Below are 27,011 nucleotides of genomic sequence, written 5' to 3'. Positions count from 1 at the left end.
TGTTCCTAAAATTCAGTGCAGTTTTTGCATGTATTTAATCCCATTCGTGTTTACTGGATGTCGCAAGATTTTAAACATGAACTAATCCTTTTACACAGGTAAACGGAAAATAGTGCATTCTTTGTTCTTGTCTTAAGCTGTACAAACTCGCGTGGGATGATTTGGAGTTGAGTGTTTATAACTTATAAACTTATAGAAACTTTATTAAGGCTTTGTCTGAGTATATAAATATAGCATTTTCATAGTTCTAATCCTTGCCTTCTTTTTTCTTTTTGTTCTTTTGCAGTTGGGGCCCGGCATGGCCAAGCGTGTTAAGGCATAAGACCGTGATCATTGTTGGACATCGTTTGACCATTTTGGTCTGGCCCGGCATGGTCAGGTGGGTTAAGGCGTGTGACTCGTAATCTGAGGGTCGCGGGTTTGCATCCCCGTCGCGCCAAATTTGCTCGCCCTTTCAGCCGTGGGGGCGTTATAATGTGACGGTCAATCCCTCTATTCACTAGTAAAGAGCAGCGCAAGAATTTGCAGTGGGTGGTGATGACTAGCTGCCTTCCCTTTAGTCTTACACTGCTAAATTAGGTACGGCTAGCACAGATAACCCTCGAGTAGCTTTGTGTGAAATTCAAAAACAAACAAAACAATCTTTTGCAGTTATAGAGTTTCTTGTTTTTGTTTTTCAATCCCAGTAGCCAATGAGACAGTGTTCTCACAGATTATACATTTATAACATCGCATACATTTTGGTTAATAAAGTTTTGGTTTCTTCATTTCTTTTCTATATTTAATTTATTCATCGTTTATATTTATGGAACCTTTTGACTTCTCAGTCGAACAATGGTGTATCTGAATACCAAAAAATTTGTACATCCGACTTTAATCACATAACCACATGCATATATTACTGACGCGTGTACCATTACAACTCTTAAAAAATTACTGCATTTTAACTAATAAACATAAGTAATGCAAGCATAACATTTTAATTTAGAGTGTGGCAATGAAAATAGATTATAGATATCCACTTCTTTAGTGTAAGGAACGACCAGAGAACATAGATTACAGAGCAACAGTGTGAAAGTAATACGGTAAATTATAAGCGTACAGTTTTGGGGCATATGGACAAAAAATAAGACTTGGGAGTAAAACAAATTACCGTTACAACTATTACAGAAATATTACTTAGCTCAGTAGTATGAAGCATTCTTACTGAATGATAAAACAAACTATCACTAGATATACCACAGGTATGTCATCGTACGAGCAGGAAGCGTCCTAGTCCAGAATTGCAGCAAACTATTAGTAGAAATACTACAAATGTATTATCGTAGTTCGATATATAATGGACCAATGTTAAACGTACGCGCTGTGGTTAAATAATCACAAGCCATACACAGATAAAGAGCACTTGTTAAAAGTATACATCAAAAAGTATACATCAGACTTTTATATATATTCAAACAAAGATAAGGATAAACTGACCTGTTAGTTGGGCCTGTGTAATACTGTCCATTTTTGATTAATTTACTCGTTCGATGAAAAAGTGGGCAGTAGACTGGTAAAGAAATAACGTTTACATGTCTGCTCTCCATAACTTCCCAGCCAATTCTGCATAATCAGTACTTACGAGGAATCGAGAACACAAACAAGGTTGCCTGCACGAGGCTTTCCCCGAGGACGAACGAAAAACTTCTCTTTGCTTTGTCCTCGAAAGACTGCTGTTATCCCATGACGTATGTTGCACAAGTCGTGATAACGTCGGCCAGACTCTCCATGTAGTGTCGGCCGTGGGCAGAACATTTCTTTCATTTAGAGGTACGCGCCAAACAGCCATAACTATGAAGTTCTAAGATGTCATCCGGAAATTATAGTAAAACTATGACGTCACAAAGTGAATAATTTTTTTCACTTTTAATCAATTTTAAACTTGATCGTCTAAACTCTAAACCATTGATAACACCAGGCAAATCGATATTGACGTCAGTCAATTCTTTTTGTTTCACTGATGATTAACAGAAGTGTTGTTGTTCTTGTTTTTTAATTTCGTGCAAAGAAACACGAGGGCTATCTGCGTATGGCGTCACTAATTTAGCAGTGTAAGACTAGAGTGAAGGCACTAGTCATTACCACCCAGCGCCAACTCTTGGGCTACTTTTTTACCAACGAATAGTGGGATTGACCGTAATATAATAACGCCCCATACAACTGAAAGGGCGAGCATGTTTGGTGTTAAGGGGATTTGAACTATCAGATTACGAGTCGAGTGCCTTAACCACCTGGCCATGTCGGACCACCAGAAATGACAACAAAATATTATTTTCGTGACATAATGCTATTGTATGCTTACAAATAATAGAAATAAAAAGCATTATTTTGAGTAAGCTCATTTATTATGCCCTTGAAAGACAACGGATAATCAACTGTTATATTATATTAATATCTTGAAAGATAACTAATAATCAACTGTTATATTAATATGTTATTACATTTTACAGTTAACTTTGAACGTCAAAGAAAAAATTCTAGAAGGTGATTGATTATTTATATATTTTTGAGAGGTAGGTAAGTCGGTGTTAGAGCTCTGGCTTAGCTGGCGATTCCGGTTCGAATCCGTGTGATACCACACATGTATTTCTTCACTTGAATCCGTAGGTACTTTATAAAATTACAAACTACCTTAATTAGTCTGTTTGTGTGTGTGGTTGCTACCTTCCCTCTGGTCAGTAGCTCAAAATTAGAGAAGTCGGGAAATGGTCTTAATAGTTTTGCCAGGAAAACTTTTCTTTTCTTCTAGAAAATTGAAAACCCAAGATATGTATTTTGTCTGTTTAGCAGAATAAGCGCAAGAAAGATGTAATTTTTTGAATTAAAGTGCATAGAGAAACAATATGTTCTTTATATGTTGTATGTGTATATAAAATAATAAAACAAAACATGGGGTTAGAAACTTGATGTTAAATCGAAGGAAAACTCTCACTTTCGCTCTCTACACGATACAACACAGCGAAATCTTTCCAAGTGTTATAAAGCTTTCCCCAACCCCTGATGACACTTGCAGGAAGTTCAAGGGCTTATAACGCTAAAATTCGAGACTCGATACCACAAGCGGGTGTATCGCACTTTTTGTGTAGCTTTGTTCTTGAAAAAAGTTTCAGTCATTTTTTATAATTTCGGATATTTATTAAATTTTTTATGTGACAGCTACACTTATGACAATTAAAATAAAACCACACTCAACTTGGCGTTTCGTAACTGAATTTAGACGTCAATCTCTTCCATTTAGTCATATGTGTCTAAATGTAAAGAGGACAACAGTATGATATCTAACCTGTGGATTGGAATATTTTACGTTTGAAATAAGATATTTTCGAATATTTGCGCATGGTTAACAAAGGGTTAATTTTGAACTGTTAGGCTAGAGGGCAGACGGCTAGTCAATAGCACCCTCCGCCAAATCTTGTGTTGCTCTAGTCTGACCGAATAGTGAGACTTAACCTTCACCCTTACAACATATCTACGAGGCGTATCTCATAACGATACTTTGTTTTGGCGATAACGGGAGTCGAACATTAGAACCGCAGATCCATAGTCTGACAAGCAACCATTTGTCCCCTAGCTCGTGTTTTGGAATCAATCATGGCAAACAAAATAATGCTTCAGGATTTACAAAGCAGCGGAAAATTTCGTAGCTTACAATGATACTGTGCTTATTCTTTTGTTGTTTATTTTACATTACTAGCCAGTGAACTTTTAACCAGCGCCCCCAATGGCACAGCTGCATGTCTGCGGACTTACAATGCTAGAAATTGGGTTTCGATACCCGTGAAGGGCAAAGCACAGATAGCCCATTGTGTAGCTTTGTGGTAAATAAACAAACTTTAATCAGAAAAACTGTAATAAACTTACAATCGTTAACAATGTTCGAGTGCTTTTTTTTAAAGGTATAAACTGTAATTTGTGGTAACTGTGTAAAGATAGTTCTTACCAGACTTAAGGTAAACATATAAACTTAAAATGTTTACAGTAAATGAAGTAGCACTTGTTTACTGTTTTTAATAAGTTACTTTAGACTCATAGTATAAACAGTTGAATGATAGGGAAATTTCGAAAATTCAGATTTTGCGAATTTGAATCTTGAACAGTAGGGTTATTCTGTAGTATCCGTGTGAAACACATTTTATGGGACGTATTATATATAAAACAATAGACAAAAATTATGTACTTTTTCTTTAGTTCGGAACATAATAAAACTGGCCGACGTAACGTATTAATTCAATAATAGGATCTTTTGAGTTTGCCTGTTCGCCCGGCATGGCTATGTGGTTAGGGCGTTTGACTTCCCATCGGAGGATTGCACATTCGAATCCCCGTCAAACCAAATATGATTGCCCTTTCAGCGTTATAATGTGGCAGTCTATTCCCCTATTTGTTAGTAAAAGAGTGATGACTAGCTGCCTTTCCTTCAGTCTTACACTGCTATATTGGGGTCGACTCTCGTGTTGCTTTGCGCGAAATTCAGACCAAACCATTTGCCTACTGTTATGAATAACAGTAAAGTTATTACTTATAATAGTAAATAAACAATAGGTGTTAAAAATAATATTGTATTACTAACCCTTTTCACCAATGGCTTGAATTGCATTCACTTAAACCTAGTTCAGGTCATTGTTGATGAAAATGATATAAAAATCTGAGCCGATCTGATAAGTTCTGGTATTGTGTGAAACGTCTTGTCGGAACTGGTTATGAGAGATGTAATATGGCTAAAATGTTATATTGTGTTTTTTCTACTTTAATCGTGACCACTTTCTGTAGCAGGAGTTCGTCAAGGAGTTTATAGGACTGTTTGTATCTAACATTATTTTGCGTGGATGAGATTGCATAAGGAGCAGAGATATTTTGGGATATTTGTGACCCTGTTTGTGATTGGTCAGATTCAAAAGTTCCAGTTTTTGTTCTCAAAGTTCTACTGTAAACCGTTATGTTTTCGTGTACGCACTTCATTGTATTCGTCGACTATATTTTCAGCCTTCTTTTCAAGTTTATTATAGTTTCACTCGCATTCCCTTTGTCAATTTTATTTCACTTTATTTCCATCACCTCAGACTAAAAGACATGTGAGGTACAATGTAAAATAAGTTGAACTTAACTACACTTCTGAGAACATTTCATTCACAAAGATTTAACTGAGAAATTCCAAACTTTTTATCTTTGCTTTAAATTCTGCGAGTGATAACAGTAAATAACGCTGTTATAAAACAACAACAAAAAACGAATTAATTCGCCTTACTCTTATAGTGAACATACAAACAAACAGTATAACAATGAGTTATACGACTAAAGCTAAAATCAATAAAATTGGAGACAACACAAAATAAGGGCAACATTTCTCTTGACTGCAAGGAAGTCCAACATTGAAAAATTCATACAATTAATACAGCCGACTTGTACCACTCATGGAATTAATATTTTTATTGCAAAAATACGATGTAAAAACCAAAAAATAAACAAACACGTTATTGTTTGTTCACCTAAACAACAAATTATAAGTTTTAAGGATATCGTTACGACCAGATCAGAGCCCCCACCTGCTTCAGGGATATTGTTAGGGTCAGGTTAGGGAACCCATATTTTTATGAGATACCCTTACGGCAAGACCAGAAGATTGTGTTTTTAAGGGACACCGTTACGGCCATATCAGAAGACTGTTTTTAAGGAATACCGTTACAAACAGGTTGGAAGACCCCACGCGTTTTACGGATACGGTTCAACTAGATCAGAGACCTCATATATTTTACCAGGTCGAAGACCCACATTTTTCAGGTATACGTTACGGAAAGATTGGATACTCCATACTGTTTCTAATTTTGAGCTACAGACCAGAGGTAAGGCAGCAGCAGAGCAGCCTGCTGGCTGAAGCAGCCACTGACTGCACGAATCATATATTGTGAAGGCTCGGCATGGTGAAGCAACTGGGGCGCTTGACTCACAATCTGAGGGTCGTGGGTTCTAATCCCTATCCCATCAAACATGCTTGCCTTTTCAAACGTGGGGGCCTTATGTTACGGCCAATCCCAGTATTCGTTGATAAAAGAGTAGACCAGGGTTGGCGGCGGATAATGGTGACTAGCTCTCTTCCCTCTAGGCTTTCACTATTAGGGAGGGCTAGCAATATTCAAAACATATGTATTTCATGTGTCCTAAATTGGCAATTGTTCAATTATTGCATCATGGTACTAAAACCTTTTACATTATTGTCGAGTATTATTACATTATAATATCTTAGTCGGGATATTTATGCTGTTTATAAATACGCGTTCAAAATGTAGTTTAAGTACACTAGTAAGAGATTTAGTAAAATATATCTAGACTGCGTGTTTGTGAGTTTAGCCTTAGAGAGTGTATGATGGCGATTTTAAAGTGAAAATATCACATACTGTATTTTAATAACATAGGGCTGATGAAACTACGCCTTAGAGAGTGTATCATGGCGATTTTAAGGTGAAAGTATCACAGACTGTATTGCAATAATATAGGGCTGATGAAATTACGCTTCTCTTTTAATCAGAATTAAAAATGGAATAGCCTAAATTCGCTAGGGTCATTTAAGTAACTTACCCAACGCATTTGCCATTAAAAAAGTCAAGGGTAAGTATGCAACTCTAAAATCCGTGATGTGGACAAAGTGCATATTATTAGTTTAACGCTAACAGAGAACAAGAATAAAACAACAACTTATAAAACAATTAAAGCCATCAAAATAAAAAAATTAATTAAAAAGGCAGATATTTTTCTTGGTATTCAGGGGTACTGTGTAACATACAAAAAGAACAACTATAAATATCTTCTACAGAAGAAGAGTGCGCTGACTAGAGGGAAGGCAGCTAGTCATCACCATCCACCGCCAACTCTTGGGCTACTCTTTTTCCAACGAATAGTGGCATTGACCGTCACATTACAACGCCCCCACGGCTGAAAGTGCTAGCATGTTTGGTGCGACGGCGATTCGAACCCGTGACCCTCAGATTACGAGTCGAGTGCCTTAATCCACCTGGCCATGCTGGGCCACAAATTCTCTATAACAACGTTATGATCAGTAAAGCTATATAGACAAACACTTAACCACGAAACAAACACAGAAATCGTAATTCTGTATTTAAGTACTGCAACTTTATGTCTTTTCAGTATTTTGCACTGATGACACAGTTTGTGTGTTTTCTTATAGCAAAGCCACATCGGGCTATCTTCTGAGTCCACCGAAATAACACAGTTTACTGCCAAGAATGTGCAATAACATCAGACACTAATCACACAAACAACAAAAACACATACGAAGTTTGTCAAGCAAGCAATAAAAGCATAGTACTTCAGAATATCAGGGAAATAAATCAATATAATTGTCCCCTAGTGGCACAGCGGTATGTTTGTAAGCTTACAACACTCTAAACCGGGTTTCGATACCCGTGGTGAGCAGAGCCTAGATAGCCCACATACAAATCGGTTTAATTTTAAAATATTATGATACGTGAGGGTTGAATTTTTGTTTGTTTGTTTTTAGAATTTCGCTCAAAGTTACTCGTGGGCTATCAACGCTAGCCGCCTCTACTTTAAAGGAAGACACCACCCACTACCAACCCTTTTGCAAATGAACCATTGAAACTGATCGATGCACCTCGCTTGAAGGGGTAAGTATATTCGGAGACAGGATTCGAACTACAGATTTTGGGTTCAGCGATCTAGCCGCTAGGTGTACAGGTAAAGTTACCACTTTTTTTCTGGCTGTCAGTGATGTTGCAATCATTTCATTTTTTCGCTTGTATCCAAGGATTTTTATTCTATATGACACTCAATAATCTTTGAATATCTAATTAGGACACAGTAATCTCTGGTGAGAAATCTGTTCTTCCGGACCAGAACCATGACCCATATATAAATGTAACACTGTCAACCAACTTTACATGTTTCAACGCCCTTGATACACATAGCTTCTGGCTGCCCTGAATAACTGGTTATCAACAATTGTCCCAGACAAAGTTCGATGAGAAAACAAACAAAAAACAACAAAAACTCAGCGACTCAGGATAAAAGTGAAATTGAAGGTCGTCTTCTTTGATTAATGAAAATGTTTTTTGATTTTGCATAGTCTCTTTTTTCATAAATTTTCTTACGTCAAGTTTTGACGTTTAATATCCCTCGTACTTCTCTTTGTGAGTGAGTAAAACTGCTTTTCAAACAATGTGGTTGAGAGTTTTATCCGATTGGAAGCGCTGGCAGTTTACTGGGTTACACCATCTCTGTTAGCTGACGGGTTCCATATTTGTAAAGAAAAGGATGGTTGTACGCATGCGTTAAAACTTGTCGGTGGTCGCGAAGTCAGTTGTTTCATTACATATTATGTTTCATATGTATTATATATGTATTAACGCCGATAACATCAAGAAATATACATAAATAACTTGGTTATTTGGATATCATAGCTTTAGAAATATGTTAGAAAAGACTAATGGTGTGTAAGAGGCAGGGGCGTAGAGTTTTTACACCCGATGGGGGATGATTTTTGCAACCACTTATGTGGACTATTCAATTTGCAAATTGGTAATCTCTGATTACGTGAACCTGAAAGCTGTAAACATGCAGTCACAGAGTAATCTTGTTGCCACGATACTTCAAGGTTTGTATAAGTGAGGTGTTGTGAACAGTTTTCAAAATGTTAATAGAATAAAGACAATGTGTCACAAATTAACTGCCACATGAATTTATCCCTGCACACTGCACAGTATAAAAGATGGCCATTATACTTGGCAAGGTTACTAATAACTTTCATTGCATGAATTACCTTTTCAAATATTAATAAAATTAGTAATTACCATTGATAAGTTTATATCTACTGAAAAACTGTTCATGTTGTTTGATAAAAATAATTAAAATGTCTTTGCGAACTCTTGAAAATTACACATCAATACAATGTAGCACATAATTATTCATACTTTTCATTGAAGTAAGATTTATTTAGTCCTCTAGTCTACATGTTCCCAAACGTAGACCTCCATTGTGATTATCTGTTTATGAATTCTTTCATAAGCTCTTCTATAGTTATCTTGTCGACCTCATCTTTGTGAGTATAATAAACTGCCAAATAGTTGAGGCGGCAATGAGACATAGTTGATCTTAATCACGTCTTCAACCGTCTTAATGCAGAAAAGCTGCGTTCACATTCGCAGCTGGATACTTGACATACAAGCAAAATTTTCATGAGAAGAAACACTTCACTAAACATCTGCTGGCTTGTTTCATGCATTTTACAGTAAGTATCCTTCGCACCTGTCAGAGATACTGCTTTTGTTGTTCCTTTGAACATGGCCAACTGAAACTCGAGCCGTTGTACAGAGAGTTCTGGATAGAAGTTTATAACCGAGTTTTCAATCTTGCCAGATGTGATTATGTTCTCAAGTGCCAGATATTGCCTCAAGTCATTGTTGTCTGCATTGAATCTAGTGGTCAGATGTTCTATGACTGTGTCCACAAATTCAAAATATTGGCTTCTGTAGTAATCTCTAGCTGTTGCAGAATGGTATGCTGAGCCATCACCTGTGATCCTTCTGGGGGGTCTGCGAATGCGTGGTAGTTCAATAGGCACCAGATCTAGGGAAGTTACCTTTTTCTCAGCTTCATCAAATATCTTGTTGTAATTTTCCTCTGTCGCAATACCCGCAATTGCTCAAGTGTCATTGCAGATGCTTCAATCATGCCAGATACTGTCGCTGATTTTGCTTGGAATGCACGGTTTAGTTCCTTTAATGCAGTTATTGGATGCTGAGCCATCAACAATCCTAAAACTGTCTTTCCTTTGTCAAATCTGTCCAGCAGACTTCGTGCTTTCACTGCTACATCTGATTTTTCATTTGCTAATTCAGACAAAGTGTCAACAATGTCAGTGTAGTGATCATTAGCACATGTAATTGCAGATAGGCGGCACAACCAGCGTGTTGGACACAGTGGGCGGATGTATTTAACTGGACCATTGTGGCTGTCTGACGATACAATATTTTCAAAGATTGTCTTGTATTTGCCTGACCTCTGAAGCAAGACACCAAGTTCATGTACTTACTGGATAGAATCTCGAACGCATTCACAAGCTTCAACTGCATGTTACATTATTAAATTAGCCTTGTGTGCTCTGCAGTGAAAAAACAAAGCTGACGGTTGCTTTTCTTTTATTTTTGCCTGGCATCCACTGTACGCACCACTCATGTTAGCGGCTTCATCATAAGTGTGTGCTCTTAATCCTGACAGAGGCAAATTGAGTCTAGTCAGTACATCAAGTATAGTCGAGAATATTGTTTCACCAGTGTATTGGAAACACTGTACAAACCAAGAAATGTCTCATGGACGTCAAGGTACTCATCTACGTATCGTACACATATTGCTTCCTGTTCGGCACCTGTAACATCATGAGTGCCATCAACCATCAATGCAAAGGTTTTACTTTGCTGCACTTCGTGTGCTATGTTCCTCAGTATTTGATGGTTGAACATTTCCATTATTTCATTCTGAGCCTGGGGTGATGTGAATGTAATTTTCTTTGACAAGTAAGCCGTCAACTCAGGATCTTCCTCTTCCAGGAGCTTCATTAACTACAGGAAGTTCCCCGCCGTATTAGTATGTCCACGTAATGCTAAACCTTGACGCAGTAAGAAACGTAAACTTCTGAATATTTTGGCTAGACTTCTTTTGCATTCTTCCTGCTGCTTCTTTTTTCCATCATGTAGCTGGACAGTCACTGGAGTTACATCAAGTGAACCTTCTGGAGATATAGGGAATCTCTGCTGAGAGGAGGATAAGTGTTTGTTGAATTTCTGTTTTGCCTTTTTCCAGTCGCAAAAACCGGTGGATATGAAGGTATACTCCACTGGCCTCTCCGATTTCCCTGTAAAAAGGCCTCTATTTTCCGCCTTGGCACAATGAAAGCATATGACTTTTTGAGTCTGATTGTCAAAGTGCAGTCATGGAAACTCATCAAACCACATGCCCTGGAAGTTGAGATTTTGATATTTTGCTTTCTGTCGTGGTATTAGTTGTGCGTCTGGATGATATGTCTTTCGACACTGTATCTGTGGAGTGTCAGATTTTTCATTATTGCACAAACTTGTTTCACAACTATCTTGTGGTTCATGATGTGCAGTAGTTGCACAAGCATTTTCAGACTCGTCCTCTGATGAACATGGTATTTCCTCTGTATGGCAAGTTTCTATTACTTTGCTTGAGGTTGTTGGATTATCTGCATCTGCATTGTCACTTGTAGTACTAGTAACTGGCTTGCAGAACTGTCTAATGTCGGAAAGTTTCAGACGCTTGCTTGTCATAATTGGAATCTGTTTCCCAGATGACTCAACAGGCTAAAATACAGTCTTTATTGAAAAACTCTAACTCTAAAGATAGAACAGAATGGAAGTAGGACTGAAATGTACAATGTATTTTATTCGACGCGCTAACCTCACAGTGACAGTGACTACCGAGCCGACTGACCGCCTGGGCATCGCTGGGACAATAATGGTGCTAGTTACAACATACGTAACTGCAAGTTTCTCGAAAAATACTTAAACAATCATAAATATATTATATTCCTGTTAAAGCTCATCAAAAGGCAAACATTGTGATATAATGTCTATAAGCACGTCTATTAAATAAAAACACCTAAACAAAAACTAGCAATACAATTCGAGTAGAGGCTTCAGGTAGCGGGGTGATGTAGGGCGCGTCTGGATCCGAGCGGCCAGAACTTGTCGTTAACTGTAAACTAAACGTACACTATGGTCAGTGGATTCGGCAGCTAAGGAGAGTAAGGCGTTCAACAATAAAACCGGCTCGACATGCATAAGAACAAATGGCGTAGGAAAACCGCACAATATACACATAAGATTAATGCAGCTACAAGCTACAAATGGCCTGCCAGATCTAGATCACAGGAGTTTACGCTTGGGAGTAATATATTCGAATTTCATTCTCTGTTCAATCTATTATGATGAAAATTTTACTTAATCTTACACTACGTACAAGCCTTGGGTTGATTCTGTGATTGTGCTTGCAAGCCTTGCATGTATACGTAGGCCTACTGACTGATACGTACGAACTATCGTTAAGATCGAAAAGCTTAGAAGCACGCCTATATTAAAGATGTACATTTCGGCTACTGAAAAAGCTTACATCTAGGCCTAATTATGTAATTCGATTGGTAAGAACACGAGAATCACAAGAACAAACACACAATTTGTAGGCCTGTGATGCAACAAAACAATTCAACAGACCAAACGGTAGGGGGGATGATTGTATGCACCATATCCCTCACTTAAAATGAAGCAGGGGATGTATCCCCGCATCCCCCTTCAGGATCTACGCCCCTGGACTAAGAGGACATCCTCATGATTATCCGCACCTTAAAGTGAGTTGAGCGGAAAGGTTTGTCTAATTGTGGTTGATAGTAAGATCTGCCTAAGCAGCCTGATATCCTTTTTTTTTTTTTTTGACAGGTACACGTATCTTATCTAAAGTTAGAGCGTTTACACCACTTTACATATTTTAAACAATAACGAATTTCGAAAATCGTATGAATATATACTGTTAAGAATAAGAGGACCTCATTGTGTTGATCGCACTTTCATTATCAGTATATAGCTCGAAAATGTTAGTTTATAATCATTCTTAATTTCTGAATATTCTACAAAAAGTCGTATTTCCTGACGCAACATAGATATCGTAGAACAACGGCGAACCGATTTATAAGCATGTGGTGTTTGATGATGATGTAAATTCGTACTCTTTCGTCTCGCACTTTAGTTCAGTGTCCGGTATTATTCACTTAGCGTGCGTCAATACTGGACACGAACTTGACAAAAGCCAGAGATAAAATCAGCAACATTTTTGTTGTTGTTATTTTACGGAATGAAAGTGAGTTTCTTTCCACGCGACATTTCAAGTAGAAACTATTTATTGTTTCGACTTTTCATAACTTTAGCCCTAAGACGGACATTACTAGATGTTCATTAGGCCTAGGGTAATACTAATAGTATTATTAATATTAATTATGTGTAACTGATATTTTTTTCTATTTATTTAAACCCAATTATCTATGTAAATTGCATTTAACTAAACTATTCACCTTTCTAGATATCACAGATATTTAAAGAATGAAGTACAGCAATAAACAATAACAGCGCAATAATTATAAGGTAGGATAACGTGACAGCAGCAATGTCAAAGCACAACAATACACAAGTGTGAAAACGTCAGATTAATAATGTAACCTACAAACAGGAAGACGTTTTAAAATGTTTTTCGGCATAGACAAATGGAAATAATGTAATCGACAAAATCATCATGAGTGAAATTTCATAATTTAAAGAAGCAAACGCCATCTACAAAGTATTATAAACGAGGCTATAATATTATCGTCAGACATGTTTTTCCTAAATATGTGCAAAATCGTGTTGTGCATGACCTGGAATGGTCAGGTGTTACTGTATTTAGACCTCTTCCTTAATTAAAAAAGCGATTAAAATTTTGGATCCTAATTCGAAACAGTTCGACGAGAAGTAGCAATTGGTTGGAATTTCGCGCAAAGTTACACGAGGGCTATCTGAGCTAGCTGTCCCTAATTTAGCAGTATAAAAGTAGAGGGAAGACAGATAGTCATCATCATCCACCGTCAAGTCTTGTACGAACAAGTAGTGGGATTGACGGTAACGTTATAACTCTCCCACGGTTTCTTTTAAGTGGTAAGTCAGGAAAACGCCCGGAGTAATATTAATTTTGATTTCGGATTACTGGACCAGTGTGGGATTGAAGGTTACGTTACAACGCTCCCACAACTAAAAGGGTGAGTATTTTTTGTGCGACTGGGATTTGAACCCGCCACCTTCAGAGTACGAGTAGAGCACCTTAACCAAGTGCCATGCCGGGCCGAGCAGTAGTGAACTCCGCCAATAAACATTTGTGAATCGGAACTAGTCACTGAAATATTAAACAGTTTACTAAACATTATGCAATTTCAGATACTGCATTTCATGAATAAAAGTGTTTAAAATATGTTTAATAAGCAATTTTGTAAAAAGAGTAGTCTGTGTGTGTGTGGTATAAAACTGTCCATCATTAATATAAAACATTTAATTGAACTTATGTTTTGTAAAAGTGCTGGTATAGAAAAGAAAGTATAAAACAGGTTTTATTAAAATGGGTCTTGATTTTTAAAGTAAGATATTCGTGATTTATTTTAATAGATATACTTCTTAAAGCTGTTCTAGTATACACAACAAAATGACATATTCTTATTTTGGAAAACAAACGTTGACCCTGAACGTGGAGGTAAGATTGATGGGTCTGATTTGGCTGATGTTCTCATCTAATTTTAAACAGCTAGCACAAGATGGCGCGTTATCTTCGTTCCTTGCGCAATAAGATTAAGATTGTTTGTTGTGAATTTCGCGCAAAGCTACACGAGGGCAATATGCGATAGCTGTACCTATTTTAGCAGTGTAAGACTAGAAGGAAGGCAGCTAGTCTCACCCCCCCCGTCGACTCTCTGCCTATTCTTTGACCAACGAATAGTAGAATTGACTGTACTTTATAGCGCCCCCACGGCTGAACGGGCGAGCATGTTTGGTGTGACGGGGATTCGAACCCTGGACCCTTGGATTATGAGTCGAGTGCCTTAACCACTTGGTCATGCAGCGCAATAAGAATGTATCATTTCCAACAGTGGTGGCATCAAAAATTCGGTTGGGTGTTGAAGGTAATTATTTTTTTTCCAGTAGCTTTTCAAAATATTTTTCACACTCTGATACACTCAATCATACAGCAAAACTGGAAGTTGTAATGTTGTTGCAGTTGTTAGCCTGTTTACTAAGTTATGGGTGTTCCAAAATAATTAAAATTAATCTGTAAGACCTAGCCACAATTGTTGACTGCTGTGTGGGGTTATCAGCCGTCAAAAACAAAACTCAGATGTCCAGGTTTGGTATTTATTTTTTTATTCGTATCAGAATCAGTAAAAGAAAATATTAAATTGTCCTAGCTTCTCTGTAACCAAGTGCGAATTTGATATGTGTTGTTGGTCATTATACATGGCGCCTATAAGTACTACTTGAAAATCACACAGTACAGGGTTCTCTTCCTGCTATCTTTTCTTAACCTAACCTGTCATTGGGCAGTCACAGAAATTGAGATTTGAAACCTGTTCACCCACAAAAAAAACGAAGAGGGAAAATTTTCTGTTGAGTAGGCGCATCACAATCTAGGAGCACGTTTACTTTATTTCATTTTTTTTGCAATGTCAGCTGTTAACAATTGTATTTGTCTATGGTCTTAAAACGCAATGCGATAAACATGTCTACTGACTTATAACGCTAAAAACCGGACAGAGCAAAGATAGCCCATTGTGCAGCTTACTGCTTAACCTTGAACAAACAAAAAAAGATTATCTAGCGAATGTAAAACGTGTAATTTTGATTTAAACTGTTTCCAAACTATCACTCAAAGGCATGATTGAAGGCTTATAACTAATCCTAAGAAACAGGTTTCGATACCCACGGGGGCATAGCACAGATAGTCCTTTATGTAGCTTTGCGCTTAACAACAAATAAATAAACTATCGTGATTTGTTCACTTTAGAGATTAATAAAGATTCAACAGTTTATTTTTTGTCCACAAAGTTTTGTTACTCATTTTTTAGTTGAGATGTTCTACATTTCTCATATTCTTGTTGTAAAGCCCGATCAAAATGGTATTAGTAATATCATTGTATGAACCTAAAATAACTCACCTAACGGCTAGTTTTAAACTACCCCTTTAGTGAACACTAGTAAATTTTGCTTGTTGAGCCTTAGAAATGTTGTCGAAGCTATATAACTATTTATTGTGAGTTTATGTTGTCACTTGAAGACTGTCCTCCCCCAGTTACACAGCAGAATGCCAGCGGACATACAACACTAGAAACCGGATTTCGATACCTATAGTGGGCAGAGCACAAATAACCCATTGTATAGCTTTGTAGTTTAACTTCAAAACAAACCAACGCTAGAAGCCAATTTAAAAATTGACAGAACACCGTTTGATGCAATTAATTCCTAATTTTTTATCTTATTCGTAACACTAACAGTCTATACATAGTAATATTAAAATGTTTTTGTTTGTTTTTTGAATTTCGCGCAAAGCTACTCGAGGGCTATCTGCGCTAGCTGTCCCTAATTTAGTTGTGTAAGACTAGGGGGAAGGCAGCTAGTCATCACAACCCCCTGCCAACTCTTATGCTACTCTTGTACCAACGAATAGTGGGATTGACCGTCACATTATAACGCTCCCACGGCTGAAAAGGCGAGCATGTTTGGTGCGATGGGGATGCGAACCCGCGACCCTCAGATTACCAATCGAACGCCTTAACCCACCTGGCCATGCCGGGCCTAGTAATATTAAAACCCTGAATCACGAACAACAAAACGGAAAACAAAACATAATGAAGAACGTGTAAAGTGGGGAGCTGGGTTCGCATGCACTCGAAAAAATTCTTCCCTGCACCTTAAACTGTGTATGCGTTATAAAAATGATAACCAGTCATGTAGCATGTGTACTGGGTGACTTCCAAGTTAAGATTAAAAATTAGGGACAGTGGCGGATAACCTGAGAAACTTGACCATAAATACGAACACATACAAATAGCAATAATTAAAAACATATTGGCTATACAAGTAAGAATTATACAGAGGTAAGTGGAACACCGTGGAAGTTGAAATTACTACATTTGAGCTTAACCCTAGATCAGATGCTGATGGTAAGTTTACTTAACTAAACTTGTTTCTTGATAAACTCTCACCGAGTCACTGTATTGCTAACTCAAATACGAAAATCTTGCCAAATGTAGCTTCCTTTACGTTACTAATAACATGGTTTTCGTAACAACTAGAATAATGAATTATAATGTTATTAAAGACAATAACTGGAAAAAAATCAACTTAATTACACGTGACCTATATGCGAGCTGTCATTTTCAAGGGTCTTTCTAACTCAAATAGTAGTCATTTTATGTAACATAGCAGCGCCATCTATGTAGAATGTTTAAATAAGGAGAAAATAAGTACGTGAAAATTTCCTAGTACACGGAGTTAGCTTTGCTAATAATTGCTTTGTGGTACATAGGAGTTGTATGTCGCTACGTCAATGTTTACATGCTATCTGACGATTATAGTTCTGCAACCTTTATTCCATTGCGAAAGCCTAAGCTGTAAGACTTATGTTCAAAGCACACTAGTTCGCCCTGCATATTTTTCATAATTTAACTACAGTACAAGAATGGCGGTTTTCCATCACCCGTTTCTTGATCAGTCTGTATTCGTATGGAATTGCAGGAATACCTATTTTATTCTCCAGCTGCCTGAGATATCTTGTTGGACTCCTTTAGAAGCAGAAGATCATGTTTTATTATGTTGTCTGTTGTTACTTGAGGCGTGTAGACGGCTTTTTCCAATGACCTTTTTGTTCGTGGATTCTTACCTCTTACAAGATGCTACACTTTGAATACCATGACTAGTACGAATGCAGGCATAATTCTGTATGGTCTTAGTTCCTCAAATTAACACGTATTCCTTTTCTTCCTAACTTCATTAAGTACAAGGGTATCCCCCTCGTCTTGGAAATTCTAATTTCTTGATCAAAACACACCTTGATGAGGTTAGTTTGTTAACCTAAAGATGACCTACGGAGGTCGAAACGTTGTTCTGTAGATTATTTTAATTAAAGTGCTAATACCTACACCAGCCGTCTTGAGAATACATTTTTACTACAAGTGGTTTCCCGTCATCACGAATAAATTACAGTTATTTTCAAAATGAAATCGTTGTGAAGATATAGTAACTGATATAATAACTGTTATTGTCACTATTTTTCGGTTTTTACTAAAGCTGACAAAGGAGGAAAAGAAACTTGGTTCTGTGTTTTACTGGTTTTTACTGTCACAACAGTAGCAGCGGGGCATTGTTGAAGTTCAATTGCACCAATAGCAGTGTATGTATTCTATTTGTCTGTATGTATAACTTGTACAAAATTGAAGATATTATAAAATACATATTGAAAATCAAAAACTTATTTAACTTTTATTTAACATTTTACTGGTTTTCTTTGATGCTACACTCGCCAGTGTTTAAAAAAGATGCCTAGAGCCAATAAAATAACGTGGTGAAGTACAACTTTTTTTCTGGGTATAGAAACACAGGTATATAAGGTTAATCGCATTTTATAAAACAGAACAATAAAATCGCAAGGACGGACGAAGAGAAAGCTGACTTATTAGCTGACTATTACAAATCCGCTTTTAGCGATTTAAACTCAGTAGATTTCGACACACAACACCAACACCATGTCAACAACTACATAAATGCAAACCAAGCTTCATTCTCACCAGGATTTCCCGGAGAGACACTAGAAGCATACTCAAATTCAATCAATAGAAAAATAACCATAACCGAACTAAAGATTAATATCAAAAACTTGAAGAACACTTCCCCCGGACATGACCAAATACCAAATATTATTCTCAAAAAAAGTTCCACTCTCTTACTACAACACCTCACAAACATCATGAACATTTCATTAGCGACAGGGTATTACCCTGACACGTGGAAAAAAGCCATCATAACAACGATCCCCAAGAAACAAACTAACAGAACAAATCCAGATAATTTCCGCCCCATCAGTCTGTTAAGCTGCCTTGGCAAACTGATGGAGAGAATTATCTCCAACCGTCTCCTCCATTTTTGCGAATCAAACAACATCCTTCCAGAATCTCAAAATGCCTCCAGAAAAATAGACAAACAACAGATCACCTCACACGACTCACCGAATCAATATACAAAGCTTACAACAACAATCAAGTAACCATCGGGGTATTCCTAGATGTCAAAAAAGCATTCGACAGCGTTTGGCACAATGCCATCATATACAAACTAAACCACCTACAAATAAATCCTACGATAGTCAAATGGATTTCAAATTTTTTAACCAATAGAACAGCACAAGTAAAAGTCAATAAAACCATATCCAAATTATTTAATATAACGGCAGGAGTGCCCCAAGGATCAGTCCTCTCTCCACTTCTTTACATAATTTTCGTCAGTGACATACCTTTTCCAAATCTAACATACACACACAATTCACAATACGCAGATGACATCGCAATCTGGAGCACCTCCAGAAACCCAGTAATGGCCATGTCTCGCGTACAAGAATCACTAAACAACGTCTCAACATGGAGCAACAAGTGGAGGGTCGTGTTAAATCCGACAAAAACACAAGCAATCACCTTCTATAGAAAACTAAAGAAGCAAAGAAAAAATCTAGAAAAATAAATCTATCACTTGGAAACACAACCATCAACATGAGCAAAAACATCACATTCCTTGGCGTCACTTTCGACACAAAACTAACATGGAAAAACACATAAACAATATACACTCATCAATAAGAAAAGGATTTCATATCTAAAGACTATAACTGGTAAACAATCAAAATGCGCACCGAACACCATTATACAAATATACAAGGCTTACATCCGTCCACTAATAGAGTACGGATGTCAAGTAACATACAACATGTCAAACAACACACTCCAAAAAAATCCAAGTGCAACAAAACAAAATATTAAAATCCGCATTCAGTTTACCATCTTTTACACCAACAAATTATCTACACCAAATTAGTAATTTACCAACTATAAGAGATAGAATAACAGAACTTTCTATGAAATATTATCGAAAAGCAGAAAACAGAAACAAACTAACGGCATCACTACACAAATTATCAAGTGCACCAACAAAATACATATCACCATACAACATATTTCAAGAATCACAATCCACTCAACAAAGAGTTTAAATACATAAAAACTATGTTATTAACATGAATTCCTTTTTTTTTCAGGTACAGGGCACACGACAGGCAAAACTTTCGGCGCCTGTCGTGTGAAAGTGGGTTTTCTCGGGGTACTCCCGTTTCCCCCCACACCAAAATCTTCAGGCATTGGATTTCTAGATCCCAGCCCAGGCAACCTTTTTGCCCGACCCAGAATCGGGCCGTTTGATTTGATCTAAACTTGAATGAATTACATTCATGTTCACATCTACCCAACTTTTTCTTTTCGAGACAGGTCCCGACCTTTCCTTCTTTCCACTGCTACCTTTGCCTCCACCCAAAAGACCATTTAGTGAGACATTCCCCACCCAAAAAGTCAAGAATAATAACGATAATTAATTTATTAAAATAATAATTAAAAAAAAAAAAACCACCACTTAATCCTAATAACAATCCACGAAAGGGGACGAAGAGGAACTACAAAGTTCCTGAACACCCCAGTTGGAGAGAGAACTCTTCGGATTTCTCTCTCTCTAAACTGAACCCCTGCCACGTTAGTTTAGTTAGTTTATAAAACAGAATAGAGACATCAATGTAATGATTATCAACATTAAACATAGTTTTTAATTCTTATTATACAAATAAGTTTAAACGATTAAACCCATCGGTTTTTAATCGTTCTACTATTTCTAGCTTTTTCACCTCAAAACCTATAACTTTCATACTTATTTACAGATCGCGTGTTTATTTAGGACTGTGTACATCAGTGGAGTACTTGTTTACTGCAGATTGCCCACTGCCTCTTCTTTCGGTTTCCTGTTTCCGGTTCGCACACAGTGCTCTCTTGAATGTTTCAAGGTGACTTTATCCATACTCAGTCACTTTAATAAATCATCACACCCAAATAACTGAAACAAAATTCAATCGAGTAATAGAAACTTTAATTTTCAACCCAAAACTTTATATCTTTACTCGTAAAACCTTAACTGCTTTCCACGAGTGGGTGAAGAAAAACAAAATGTTTCTGACAGCTCTCAATTTCAATTAAACTCCGAAAAATATGAAAACCGAACTACCTGTCAAGGAATTCAATTTGAATTTGCTAATGTAGTGGCTTACCGCTGTAGATGCGAGCTGACATATTTACTTTATCGCAGAACAATGTAGGGAAGAAGTTAGCCGAATCACTAATGGATTATGTGACTTATTTGGAGTAAGTCATTGCTCAGTTTCTCAGCAGTCTGGGTCGGTTGATACGGATTGAAGTAGGCTCGCTCAGTGATTGATCTTATTACATATCCATTCTTAGTAGTTTCGAAGTTGGTCCTAGTGACCCACATGGACAGTTGTGTTTCTTTTACCACATATAATTTTTCTCAAGACCAACCAGAAAAGATTGATGGTTGAAACGTATTCTCCAAACTAATTCCTTAAAAAGTCTTGTTTATTTTGAATTTTGCGTAAAGCTACTCGAGAGCTTTCTGCACCAGCCGTCCCTAATTTAGAAATTATAAACTGTAGCTAGTCAACACCGCCACTTTTGGTTCCTCTTTACCAACAAATAGCGGGACTGACTATCACATTATAACGTTTCTACGGATGAAAGGACAAACATGTTCAGCGACGAAATTCGATTTGATGGTCATGCGGGTCGCTATATAACCATACACAAGTAACTTCACAACGAAATAACATAAATCGTAAATGTATCAAACTTACAATTATTGCAAGGTTTAGTTGCTATTAACCAAGTTATATAATGTGTGCTTTGCCCACTACGGATATCGAAAACAAAAGTTTAGCGTTGTAAGGATACAGGTTTGTCACTGTGCCTCTGAGGGACAATCACATTAAATTTTGAAATATATTATATATATTGAGAAAATACTTCTATCGGATTTGGCTTATTTTTCATAAAACAATCATGTAATGTTATTATCTCCACATTTGTGTAGTAGCAGCATTTGCGATAACGGCGCCATCTCGTGAACTTTGACAGCATTGATCAGATATTATTTTCAATTAACGTCATAATCTGCAAGCAAAGTCTATTCCGTTTCTTACCCGCGAACCTCGTCTAATGGTGAAATATCCTTGCAAGCAGAGGTAGCGTCCTCTACTAAAGACAACGGAGAAATTAAGTAACTAGAACAATGTAATGTTATAAACTTTCAGAACCACTTGTTGCCGCAATGATGGTGTAGTAAGTAAGTATTAAAAACTCTGAATATTTTTATATCACTATAAGAAGTATAAAACCACACAACAAACCAAAGAGCAACAACAATGCTACTAAACATTACAAGTTAGAGACAAAAGGATTCTTATACTAATACTTTTTGTCTGCAAAAAATTGAAAGGATGACTATAAGAGTCATTGAAACTTATAACTTGTTACATTAATAGAAACTGCATTTTCATTTCTTTTTCTTTTCGTTTTATTTGCTGGTTGGTCCAGCTGTTGTCCGCCAGAGTTTCAGTGGTAAATCTGTGAGATTTTTATGCTAAAGATCAGATTTCAGTAGCTGCGGTGGGCCAAGCAGAGAGAGTCCTCTGTGTTTAATAATAAGCAAACAAAAACAAATTTATTTAGAGTTCTGGTGGGTTGGTGGTAGGTTTCTAGACTTACAAGGTTAAACTTGAGAGTTTGATTCAGGTGGTGGACGGAGCGCAGGTAGCCAAACTGTGTAGCATTCCGCTAAAATAAATAAACCCAGAAGTTACTCGTTCTGGGAATAAAATGGCATAATGTTGGGTTAATAGTAATGATGCCAACGTTGACCCAATATATACGTTACCTAAGAAACGACTAAAACCTTCGACTTACTAATTTAATGTGATAAAAATAAGCCAAATCGGTTCTAATAGAAACTTTGAATTAAAGGTATAAAAGTTATTGTTTTAGAAAATGAAACTATAGTGAACCCAAGATAGTTTAATTTATTTTTTATATGATTTAAGTGTTTTATTTATGGCAAGGATGATAAGGTTATCTGGCATCGTTTGTAATGTTGAACTACTGACCGAAGGGAAGACAGCCAACCAGTAACATGCACCATAATCATATACAAGTGTCTCAGTGGTAAATTTGTAAGATTTTTATGCTAAAAATCAGATTTCGGTAGCTGTGGTGGGCCAAGCAGAGAGAGTCTTGGACAACGAAAGTGAGATTGACTCTCACATTATAACGAAAAAGGGCAGACATTTTCGGTGCCGGATTTCTATCCTTGGACTGCAAGTCGAGCGCCCTAACCACCAGCGTTTTTTTTCTTTTGGAAATAAGCAAAATGCTACACAATGGGCTATCCATGCTCTGCCCACCACGGGTTTCGAAACGTGATTTTTTAGCGGTGTGAATCCACAGACATACCACTGTGAAGACCATTAGAGGCTGCCAGATTAAAAGTTATTATACACCTGTGTAAGACAATGTAGTTTTCAAAGAGATAAATTTTATGAGATTCTTTAGGTCGCTGACATAAATATAGATGTACTATTATTGCAAGAAACCACAGTCTGATTGTTAGACTAATTATATAAATATTTGTAATTGTTATAACTAAGAATAATGTTTTATATCAATGTGCCGAAACTAATTCAGATAATTAACTCCATCATTTAACGTAAAAATTACATTTATAGTTTACGTTGTTCGAGGTTTCCAAAATGAGTGATCTTCATAGGCAATCTGTTTGTAAATTTTCCAAAATATTGTATTTATATGGTACTTTTAATACCACTGAAATTATATATATATATATATTTAAAGATTTAACTAATTGTTGTGATTTTGGTAGTTTTGTGTTTTTTTTCCAAATTCAGGTGTAATAAGATATAATTTTTAGATAAATAAAAAGTTGGAGAATTATTATAAATATCGTCGAGACAAAACAAACATTCGTGTAGAAATCATGAGACTGTGAAAACATTTAAAACTCAACGATAAAAAACTTTGACTTGCAGTGGCGTAGCGGTTAATGTGTGGGCTAAAAACAACAGAAGTAGTCGTATAGCTTCTACCACACTAACTGGGCTGTATATGCCCGTTAAAATAAATCATCATTTTCTGTTTCAATATCTTTGAACAAAACGCAATTTACGAAAAAAAAAATCACTTTCAGTGGAAATGTTGCATGCCACAGAGTAGGGCATGGAAATATTCCTCGCTAATGTTGCTACAGAGAGTTCTGGACTTTCTTGTGATAGTTCTACTATATATTAACGACATCCTAAGGAAAGAGTTATAGAAGTAGCATTTGTTACCTCCTTGAAGATGTCAAACTCAAAACACTGGGCTAATTAAAGGAAACGATCCAAACCTCTTACAGGCCCGTCGTGGCCACGTGGTTAGGGTGCTCACCTAGTAATCTGAGGGTCGCGAGTTCGTTTCCCCGTCAAACCGAATATGATCTCCCTTTCAGCCATAAAGGCTTCATAATGTGACGATCATAATGTGGCGGTGGGTGATGATGACCAAGTGCCTTCCCTCTAGTCTTAAACTGATACATTAGGAACGGCTAGTGAAGAATCTCTTGATCTAAGCAAGATGGCTGTTTGTTTCTGTTGATAGTCTGTTTCTCGTTCATAAGTATTTAGCAACAGTGTCTTAACGGAGTTATAACGCTAAAATCCGAAATTTGATTCCTAATAGTGAACACAACCGATAACCCAATGTGGCTTTGCTATAAAAGAAAGAAGAAAACAAACATATTTAACTGTGTATCTAGTAATTTCAGACATCAAATCAAGTTTTAAGACAAGTTATGTTTAGAAGGTGGAATTAAGTAAAAGTTGTTTCATTTACTTCTTATCAAACACGCAGTAAGTGTTTCACAAATTAATTCTATCTATGACTCGGATTATTTGTTAAAGTGGTAAATTAAATATTTCCTCAATAGGTCGTCAAAACTTTGTAATACTGTACAGTGTTTCATTTTATAACAATATCTATGAAACGACTGACCAACACGTCCTAGGAATATCTGTAAATATCATGGTAAAAGTTCGAATTTCTTATTATTTTTCCTTCTTCTACCCTTCAATGACTCAGCGGTATGTTTATAGACTTGTAACGGTATGAATCGGATTTTGATACCCGTCGTGGGCTGAGCATAGATAGCCCATTTTGTAGCTTTGTGCTCAATTACAAACATAAACTTTCTTCTACTTCTTTTATATTACATGATAATGCAAAAAACAAAACAATGGTGTCAAACATTGTTTCAAATGGAATATTCGCTTTTATTAGTATTATTAATAATTAATAATACTAATAAAAATCACAATTCTAGTGACAACTATGTTATTGTTACCCCTTGAAATTAACTTTCGTACAAATATTTGATGTTCATTTAAAAAGCTTAAATACAGGGTGAAACAGTAATTACCAGCCAATAGTAGATAAATAATAGATATTACACTTAGAACCTTGCTGTATTTAGAACTTGGTTATAACTACTACTTACCCGTGCCTACTGAAACACTCCGTAATTAGCGTAATAAGAAAGTAATAAAAGAATGTTGGACTGACGTTTTCTTCCCTCCAGAAGTTGAGAATGATGTCCAAAATAAAGTTAATATGTTACATTATTACGTATCGTGTGTGTCAGAGGGTGGTGTGATGCCACCTTCACAAAATGGCTTAGGAAGAGAGAAAGAACAGAGTGCAAATATAGTGAACAATGGGGAATTATATCTATTATATAAGAATATATGAAGCAAAAGTTACGAATTCAGAATATTTCAGGATTTGTGTCCATTACGGTGCCTACGTCTTGATAAAACTATGAGGTGAAACGTTGAAGAATTAAATAATTCTTACCACAAACGCTGTTTCTCAACTATTTATTACAGATTTATGTACTAAGGTGGTCCTTGTTAATCAGTTTTGTTATGATTTACGCTGAAGACTCCAGTGTACTTATTTATACAACACACGACACACCCATAGCGTCAGAATATGGAAGGAACAACTAAAGTGTACAACATAAATGCCTAAAATTGAACAGATAATACCACTGTCTAGTTTCTTTTTTGAATTTCCCACAAAGCTACTCGAGGGCTATCTGTGCTAGCCGTCCCTAATTTAGTAGTATAAGACTAGAAGGAAGGAAGCTAGTCATCACCACCCACCGCCAACTCTGGGGGATACTCTTTTACCTACGAATGGTGGGAGTGACCGTCATATTATAACGCCCCCACGGCTGAAAGGGTGAGCATGTTTGGCGCGACGGGGATGCGAACCGGCGACCCTCAAATTACGAGGCACGCGCCTTAAAACGCTTGGCCATGCCGAGTCCCGCTATTTATTGAGTTCGAATTTAGTAAATTATAAAAACGGCCTAAACTGATCAAAGATTTGAGAAGGTCAGCGTAGCTTCCCGACTAGACAAACAACTACAAGAAAATGAGGCTAGTAACTAAGAGTGGTGGTGTTTAGTGTGTAGAGATGAGCTAGGAAATAAACATAGTGTGACGTATGTTATGTATTGTTATTATAGTTTTAAACATCTCTTATAACAATCTAAGAGATTTTTATAAACACCTTACTTTGGTTTTCAAAAGTTATTAAGGCCTGCAGTGTAAATAAATATCGGATATGTGGTGAGTGTAGTAGCAGTCAAATATTCTACTATTTGTTTTGATTCTGGCATCATTAGGGCTAGCTCTCCCGAGCTTGAAGTTACTGCTATAATTTACACACTAAAATGTTACATTTTAATTGTGGAAGGAACTTCAACACATGATTTCTATCAAGACAACTCATCACGCCAGGCTACAACTGCTTCTTTTACGGCGACTGCTATTCATTAACACTGACTGTTAAAAAAAAAAATAGAGGTGAAATAAGTAATAAAAATAAAGAATAAAAGATAAGAATGATTTTGGGATGGTAATGTCGAAACGTATAGAAGCAAGGTAGGGATGAATACACAAAACCATACAAGAATTACTAAAGACTTTATTGCATTATTCAGTTTAAATGTCTTTATTAAAATCTGAATTCATGCAAATTAAATTAATTTAACATTTAATTGTAGATAATTTTTTATTGTAAAAATTTGGCTGCTATATGTATAATCCAGTACGTGTTCCACTTTAGTCCAGTCTTGTTACGTCAATTC

General features: G+C 36.6%; 2 protein-coding genes across 3 annotated transcripts in view; one reads left to right on the top strand and one right to left on the bottom strand.

Annotated features, from left to right (window-relative positions):
• Positions 1 to 1,685, bottom strand: part of LOC143237117 (kelch-like protein 17) — a 34,407-nt gene extending 32,722 nt beyond the window's left edge. For both annotated transcript variants that reach the window (XM_076476008.1, XM_076476009.1), the window contains exon 1: positions 1,480 to 1,685. In XM_076476008.1, coding sequence (XP_076332123.1) covers positions 1,480 to 1,589 — 110 coding nt within the window. In that variant the 5' untranslated portion in view covers positions 1,590 to 1,685. The remainder of the gene's footprint in view (positions 1 to 1,479) is intronic.
• LOC143237121 (uncharacterized) overlaps positions 1 to 27,011 on the top strand; it is a 62,220-nt gene that overhangs the window by 13,122 nt on the left and 22,087 nt on the right. The window contains exon 2 of the mRNA XM_076476011.1: positions 7,556 to 7,682. The gene's annotated coding sequence lies outside the window, so the exon portion shown is untranslated. The remainder of the gene's footprint in view (positions 1 to 7,555; positions 7,683 to 27,011) is intronic.

The sequence above is a fragment of the Tachypleus tridentatus genome, chromosome 13 (assembly GCF_004210375.1).
Source record: "Tachypleus tridentatus isolate NWPU-2018 chromosome 13, ASM421037v1, whole genome shotgun sequence".
NCBI classification, from domain to species: domain Eukaryota; kingdom Metazoa; phylum Arthropoda; class Merostomata; order Xiphosura; family Limulidae; genus Tachypleus; species Tachypleus tridentatus.
The sequence above is the reverse complement of the archived record's forward strand: the minus strand, read 5'-3'. Positions and strand labels throughout refer to the sequence as shown.